The following is an 8,824-nucleotide window of genomic DNA, read 5'->3' as shown; positions in this document are numbered from 1 at the left end:
TTGGTATCCAGAATGGTTTCATGATGTGTTCAAAAATGCAACTCAACAATGCATTTAATATTTATTCATATAAATATTCCACATTTATGTTTTATTACATATTAAGAAGGTCCTGTTCTGCGGAGGCTATTGCAGAAGAATACACACACATACACCATTATAAAGCTGTGGACAGCACACTGTCATTAAGTTTCATTGAGCTAGCCACATTTGACCGCTCTGAAGAAAAATGGCCTCACAGGACACATAAAAAGATGTAGTATTCCAATCTGAGCCAATACAGACACTTTCTTCTGTTTACAGTGAGTGTCTTGCCTTCTCCCTGACCTCTGCTGTGTGTTAAACCGCTGTCGCGTTAATAGACAGTAACATTGTTATTTTGAGCCCAGGAGACATGAGTTTACCTCTCTTTACCTCACAAGAAACAATAACATGTTTTCAGTCTGTCTCTTTACGCTGGCCTAAGGCCGGTTTGACTTAAGCAACTACACTCTAAAAAATGCTGGGTTAAATATAACCCAGCGCTGGGTTAAAAAGGGACAAACCCAGCTATTGGGTTGTTTTGACCCAGCGGTTGGGTTGTTTTGAACCCAACTGCTGGGTCAAAACAACCCAATAGCTGGGTTTGTCCCTTTTTAACCCAGCATTTTTTAGAGTGTAGCATTGCATCCTAATTCGCATACTTTCCATTCTAAATAGTGTTATAAATTTAATTTAATAAATATGCTAATAGCACTGTTTATACTTTTTCTAATGGATTTTTTAAGTGAGCATCTGTACATGCTATAGAGAGCAAAAGTCAGGTTCTGGAAGTAAAAAGTAAAAATGCAATCAATGGTATATGCTTTTGGTCATCAGTCCACGTTATTTCAACATATATTTTTAAATAATTGTGTTCAACAGTGGAATTCCTGACAGAAAACTACATTACCTATGATTTTAGAGAGATAATTGTGACAAGCAATTTAGGCTCTTTATCGTCGACTACTCCCATGAACCACTACAAACGATGTGATAGTCCGCTTCCCTAAACTCTCAAACTACTTCAATGTAGTTTGAGTATGCTTCAATGTATGCATAATATACATATTTTGCAATAAATGTAAAACATATTGCTTCGTTATTTAATCAACATCCTTAAATCAGTACTGTAGTTTTGTATTTTTCATATTATTTGCAACACATCATGGGATTGTAGTTTTTTCTCTTATTAAAACTGTTACGTCTTGTACCTTTTTTTTGGTCAAATTTCAACTACATCAAATCAAAGTTGTGGTAATGTTGTGATTTACCTCAAAGCTGGTTAATTCATGGCTCTTTAACAAAGACTTCTTGAAAAATCCCTTTGGGAAAAATTTATGGGGAAAATACTTCTGGAACCAGTGCCGCTGAAAAAGTGGCCAGGCACTGGTGTACTCGATTTGAGCTATGATTACCCACAAACCCTTGTGCACCGCACAAGGTGGACAGACTTTTCCACTTAAATAAAAATGGTGATGAATTTGAGGTCAAAAGATGCTTTTCTATATAGTAGTTTGTAAATTTACAAACCTGAAAGTTAAGAAAAATAAGGAATTTCTTAGCTAAATGCTAACATTTCTATACAATTGCAACATTTTGACTGGCTAGATAACAAAAGGGGTGTGTGCTACCAAGACGCAATTTAGCACAATACTGGTGTATTATCATACTATGCATCCAAAAGAAAATAAATTTCCACCAATAAGAAAATCATGATGAGCAAATTATGCCAAGACACATAAGTAATTACTTCACAAGTGTTAAAAAAGTGCATTCTATGTAGTATGAATGTGTGTAGCATGTACTTTTCCCATCAACCAGTCAAGTACATACTTTGTAGGAAAGTTTAGAAGCAGCATACATTCAGATATCAAATTATACATCTTACTCTATGGGGGCCCCCTACAGGCCTTCAGCTGAAAGTGTGCAGAATCTTCTATTGTCATGTAAATCAGTGTCAGTGAAGGATAACAGGACAGCAGCCGGATTAACTCTCTTTGTGCTGGGTACAAAAGCTGGCAGCAGATGGCCGAGTGTGATCGGTGTGCTGGACTCGTATCAAAAAGTTTCTGTCTGAATATACATTCATAAACTCGTCCCTCACAGATGGCATGATAGCGGACCCCAGCTCTGTCTGGTGTCATGGTGTGAAAGACATTTTTTCATTTTCTATTCATTTAAAGCAAAGATGTTAAAGGGTTAATTCACGCAAAAATTAAAATTCTAGCTGCGTCCCAAATGACACACTATACACTATGCACTGTGTACTTATGCACTATGTACTCAACCATGTAGTGTATGAATTACATGAGGTTATTTTGTTGTTCATAATTGGAGTCTGATAGCCCCTCCCCCTTCGCAGCGTAATTAAAGCTGCGACAGTTGAGTGCATGAAGTGTCCAACATTCCACACTTCGTTTTTTCGGTTAAGTGCATCATCCGGGTATTTAAAGTGCACTTTTTCTTTTTGGAATTTTCACTTTTACTTGCACTATTTATACTACAAAACATCAGAGAATAGTGCATAAGTGCGCGATTTAGGACACATCTTCTGACATCTTTACAGTTGTTCCAAACTAATGTCTTTCTTCAAATTGTTTTTAATATCTTTATATGATGAACTGCTTTAATTTAGGCTTTTAATCACATTTAAACATTGCCCAGTGCACAAACATGGATTTCATGAAATATTTATGTTTGTTATATTTATTTTAGCCCTACAGAATTAAACCAGTCCTTTGTTCTTACAATGAAAACCTAGATCATTTATCTCCTGAATATGTTGCCAACTTCATTATATTGTAAGCAAAATGTTTTATTAAAAAACAAAACAATGTGCAAGTCCCAATTGTTTTTTCAATTATTTTCGTATTGAATTTCATCCCACAGGCTTACACATGTAAAAATGCCAGATTTTTGAAGCGTTTATTTAAAGATGTGATTTAAAACTTCTATTTCCGTATGTATATTTATATATTCATTATACTTTATTTTTATGTTGTCACTGTGGCATATTTGAATTATGTCTTTGTTGTTCTTGTATGCACTTACTGTATATTCTGCATAAAAAAGAGATTTGTTTTCGTGCATCAAGCATGTTTGAGCTTCCATATTTGATAAGTAAATGATGACAGATTTTTTTATTTAGTGAACTATCATTTTAAGTTGTCTCTCTTGTTGTCTTTTAGAAAGCAGAAACGTCTAAAACCAAAATTAGTTCTCAAATGTTATAATGGGTTTAGAAACTGACTCTGTTCAGAAAAGTGAAGTAAATTCTGAGAAAATGACTTCTACGCAACTGGTGTCAAAGTGATTTTTAGTGGATGAAGTCAGAAGTGTCCTTGAATAATAACCATCACTGTAAAAAAAATTCTGTACAATTTACGGTAAAAAACCGGCAGCTGTGGTTGCCGGAATTTTACTGTAAAAACTACAGTAGCAATGTTTTAGCTTTTACGGTTTTAACTTAAATTTACAGTAAAATACCGTAATTTCATTAACTGATATAATGTTAATATATAAACCTACTGAAGTACTGAAATCTGTTTTGTACCTTTGTAACACACTGATAACCACCAAATGCAGGTGGTGATGAGAAAGTCACATGATGAACCAAAGCCCATCACAAGCAGCTTTTAAATAATAACATATATAGAAGGTGCACAGTGTCAATCACAAAAACACTAAACACCATCATGGTAACACACATGAAACTGAAATCATGCAATAAACATTCATTTAACAACATTAGGTGTAACACACAACCCTAATATACAATACCGATAAAAAAAAAACTAAGAAGAAACGTAGTAATTTCAACAAAAAAACCATCAAATTTCAAATGTAACGCAGGGAATTCTGGGAATGTCAGTTTACGGTTATTCACTGTAAATTATACGGTCTTTTTCACTTACAAAAACAGTATACTACCGTAAAATTAATGTCCAGTACATGTAATGTCCAATACAGTTTTTCACCGTATATAGTAGGGGAATTTACCGTTAACCATTTAACAGGTTTTTACTGTAGCATTTTTACAGTCTTTTACCATTAAATTCCCGGTATAATCATATTCACAATGAGAATATTCCACCAAGTTTGACAACCAGAAAGTGCTTAAATGGTTAAATTCTCAAATACACCCTAACAGACAAAATTTTGAAGGAAAATATTAAATCGCCATTTTTATTTCCTTTGGCACACCTTCAGCATGAATTACTCCAAAAATATCAAGTAAACATTTATACAATTAAATCAGACTTTTATACAAAAATGTACAACACCAAAGACATTCATTTTCAATTGTAAAATGCTAAATATGTATTGTAAAATGCTAAATATGTACATCTAAAAGGGGCCGTCGCGTTAAAAACAGGTAAACAAGATGCCACTCCTAAAAACATCAAATACAAACAAGTTTAAGAACAGAGGAGAGAACTGAGCTCAGATGTGTGTGTATAGTGAGTGTGAAATGGAGTGATTGGTAACAAATACAAGACATGTACTGTACATGCAGGAGTGTGCTTGTCCTGTGTGCAATCCACATCATGTATAGACTGCATTAAAAAAAAAAAAAAAAAAAAATCAAACTAGACAATACAGTGTCGTGATTCATATTCCCTTTAAACTCACCATTTCATTCAACCGTTTGAGTAAAGTTCACAGAACAGTATAAGCTGCATAAAAAAAAAAAAAAAAAAAAATCAAACTAGACAATACAGTGTCGTGATTCATATTCCCTTTAAACTCACCATTTCATTCAACCGTTTGAGTAAAGTTCACAGAACATCTCCAGACATTATCCTCCCCCACTTTTCTTTATCAAAACACTTAATGATATGAACATATGACAAGAAATACATCTGTTATTTATTCATTTGTTACAGTTATTCTGAACTACAAAGGCAAAATGCAGTAACTACATGTTTCAGAAATGACCGAGCTAGGCTCTCCTGTGTCTGATTCAGAGAAAACTGATATCAAATGAATCCAAATTGAGGTCATTTTTCTCCATGATGCAGTTACTGCGTTCTGCAGGCTAGTATGAGTTTGAAGGGTTTCAGCGAAGCTTCATTTGAGTCCTGGAAACCCCGCTCTGTTTGTGTTCCTGTGGTCGTCTTCACACAGCACCCATCTGTTTTAGTTTGTAGATGTCTGTAATCGTCCTCTGCTCTTCACAGGCTGGTCTCGGTGTACACAGGACCTGGGCTGAAGAGCGACTGACGCCGAGGCTGAGTCTGAACCAGAGCTTCCTGGGCTTGTGGCTCCACAGCTCTCTCGTGTTTCTCTCCGATCTCCTGCAGCAGGAGCACATTAGCATCTCGCCACTGTCTGTATTTACAAGCGCTCAGAGACGGTTCACGCAAGACCTGCTCTATGGCCTGCAGATCGGCCTCCTTCGCCTGAAACAAGACGGACACAGAATCAAATGACGGTTTCTTCTGAAACTATGAATATAACCGTTCAAGTGAAGCTGCTATGATTTTGTTTGATCAGTAGTGCCATCTAGTGTCTGTAGACTTCAAATACTCTATCTTAAGGGAATTCTTGGTTCAATCAACAGAGTTTGTGGCATTGTCAATTGCGGAGTCTATGATTTTAAAATGCTTTTAATTAAATTATGCTCACCAAGGCTGAATTTGATCAAAGAACAGTAAAAACGGTAATATTGTGAACAATTTGAAATAACTTCGCTATTTGAATATATTTTCAGCAATTTTCAGCATCATTACTCCAGTGTCACATGGTCCTTCATTTTAATATACTGAATTGTTATTGGTGCTCAGTTATTTAATAAGGGTTCTTAATATTATCAATGTTAAAAATGGTTTTAGCTGCTTAATATTTGATGGAAACTTAAAAAAAAAAAATCATTTTTGATTATTTGAAGAATAGAAAGTTCAAAAGAACAGCATTTATTTGAAACAGAATCTTTTGTAACCGTATGCATTTTACTGTTACTTTTAAATATTAAGCAGCACAACGGTTTTCAACATTGATAATATTTAGAAATGTTTAAAATTCAGCAAACCAGCATATTAGAACTATTATTGAAAGACTAACGTGACATTGAGGACTGGAGTAATGATGTTGAAAACTCAGCTTTGCATTACAAGAATAAAATATATTTTAACAAATGACAATAGAACATTTATTTTAAATTGTAATAATATTAGTGTTTTTACAGTATTTTCATAAATTCAGCCTAGGCAAGTACGTAACTATATACGAAGATACGTAACGTTTCCAAAGTTTTGATACATACATACACACTTTATGATCCCAAAACTTAAATGTTCATCACTAAAGCTATATTTAAGTAATTTTAGAAATTTAAAGTATTTTTCAACAAATACATCTGGAATAAGTGTTGTTATTGTTAATTAAAACAAAAAATTATTAAAACAGTTTTTTTGTTAGTTCAAATTAACTAACTAGTTAGTTAAAATTAAGTTGACAAAGTTTTTACCTTAAATATAAATTAGAAATGCTGCCTTGGCAAGTAACTAAAAATAAAATATGTTCAAACTAAAGCACTAAAATGAAATAAAAGCTTTAAAAAAAATAAAAAAATGGGATAACACCCCAAAAAATCACTACCGAAACTCCACCAAATGTTTCTGTAGTGACAATTCTATGGGATAACACCCCAAAATATCACTACCGAAACTCCACCAAATGTTTCTGTAGTGACAATTCTATGGGATAACACCCCAAAATATCACTACCGAAACTCCACCAAATGTTTCTGTAGTGACAATTCTATGGGATAACACCCCAAAAAATCACTACCGAAACTCCACCAAATGTTTCGGTAGTGACAATTCTATGGGATAACACCCCAAAAAATCACTACCGAAACTCCACCAAATGTTTCTGTAGTGACAATTTAGATACTTTTGAACCTAGCTCAAAGATGCTAATCAGCACATGGTTAGCTAGCCCATTTCTGAACAGTGGTATACATATAAAAATGAAATGTTATGGAATAACTCCCAAAAAAGTGTGCTTAATTGCAGAAAAAAAAGGTATCGGTAGTGACGTTCCTTATAGTTACACACAGACTTTTCTGACTTTTGAACACATTTATCTGAAAATGATGAGACCTATCTACTTACACCTTGTAGCTATGAGAGAGGGACACAGGAATATTTCCTGATCATAAATTTATGGGTTTATTTCAAATTAGTCTCGGCCAATAGACTAAAACATACACTGTTTCGTTAATGACATTACAAAATGTGGGACAACTTTCATAATTTACAAAGAAAATATAAAATATTTTTTTTACTTTAATTTTTAAAAGAATCAAAAAAAGATACTTTTAAAAACAACAATAGAAAAAAAAAATACAAAAAAGTTATTTCAATATTTTCATAAGTTGAAATTTAGGGGTTAGGGTTCGGGACAGCCACCTCCCAATTGAAATTAACAAATAAATTATGATTTTATATATATTAAGCTTACTAATTTTTTTAATATTATTGCGGGTTTCAATAGATAATAGAAGGATCTTAATAAACATCAAAGATCTGAATACTTGCTTTGATGCTTTTTAAATGTGTTTTTTAGTTGTGGGACAGCAGTTTGGACCAATTCTGTAGAATGGCCCATGCACTAAAAATAAATAAATAAATAAAATCAATCACCCTACCACCAAAATTGATTTGAACTGTTATAAATGTAATGTTGTGGCTCTTGCCTGTGATGAGACACCTGTTTTGTTCCTAGCTGGCTTTAGCTCCTGGTTGGGCTTTTGTATGAACATATGCAGGCAGCAGTAAGAAAACAAGTTTATGTTCCTGAATCAAGACAACGGCTTGGAAAACTACATGTTCATCACCCACAATCATGTTACCTCATACCTCCTATCTCAGTCTCTTTGTGCAGAAGTTACCGGGTTTAGAGGCTCAACCGCATTATGTAATCATGACAACAAAGCTGAAAGTTGTAAGTATAACTAAAGTGTTTATTTAAAGTGTATATTTATAGATAAAAATGACACTAGTAAGCATTTATCAGACTAGTCTCATGTCATGTTACATAATTAATGGGCTTTGTAAAGTATTGACACTGGAAGAGAACACAACTTAAGATCTATGTTCAGAAATAATTAAATAATTGCCTCATCCCCAAGTCTCATTCATATATATATATATAGTCTGATGAGTCACAATGCACTGGAGAGATTCTGTCCGATCTAACGCTTCCTCGAACACAAACATCCCCCTCACCTCTGAATTATAAATACCACCTGCCTCCACCTAAACACTCTACATAGTGCAAAGCAGATCATTTGGGTGAGTCAGTGTAGTTTCCCTTAATATCACATCACAGACCACAGATACTATTCTACTTTAAAGCACTAGAGAGGAAGTCAAATATCTTAAACTGTTAGACAAAACTGCACTAACAAGAAGAGGACAAAACTTGCAACAAAATAAATCACACGCTATCCAACTACACATCATGATTGTTTGTGTAGGGTTTACTGTAGTTACAGTGACACGTTTTATGTCAAATGTTCTAGCTCCAAATCAGGCGAAATCTATTAGACTTAGTGCTCAGAACTCAGTTTTATAGTGCATTTGGAAAAGGTTTCCTCCTATTTCTCAACATAATGTTCTGCAATACACTACCAGTCAAAAGTCTTTGAACAGTAACATTTTAATGTTTTTTTAAAGAAGCCTCTTCTGCTCACCAAGCCTGCATTTGATCCAAAATACAGCAAAATGTTTTACTATTTAAAATAACTGCTTTCTATTTGAATACATTTTAAAAATTTATTTCTGTGATCAAAGCT

The 8,824-nt window shown here is 33.9% G+C and overlaps 1 protein-coding gene across 3 annotated transcripts in view; it reads right to left on the bottom strand.

Moving 5' to 3' along the window:
- Positions 1 to 4,185: 4,185 nt before the first annotated feature.
- Positions 4,186 to 8,824, bottom strand: part of ipcef1 (interaction protein for cytohesin exchange factors 1) — a 19,674-nt gene continuing 15,035 nt past the window's right edge. Inside the window, exon 11 of one of the 3 annotated variants that reach the window (XM_016474037.1) lies at positions 4,186 to 4,414. In XM_016474037.1, the coding sequence (XP_016329523.1) occupies positions 4,355 to 4,414 (60 nt within the window). In that variant the 3' untranslated portion in view covers positions 4,186 to 4,354. Of the gene's footprint in view, positions 4,578 to 4,868; positions 5,424 to 8,824 lie in introns of those variants that run through there. The other 2 variants (XM_016474036.1, XM_016474035.1) reach the window with 2 other exon arrangements.

This window comes from Sinocyclocheilus anshuiensis, unplaced genomic scaffold, assembly GCF_001515605.1.
Source record: "Sinocyclocheilus anshuiensis isolate Anshui unplaced genomic scaffold, SAMN03320099.WGS_v1.1 scaffold1816, whole genome shotgun sequence".
Classification (NCBI taxonomy): Eukaryota; Metazoa; Chordata; class Actinopteri; order Cypriniformes; family Cyprinidae; genus Sinocyclocheilus; species Sinocyclocheilus anshuiensis.
This window is presented reverse-complemented; position numbering and strand designations above follow the sequence as displayed.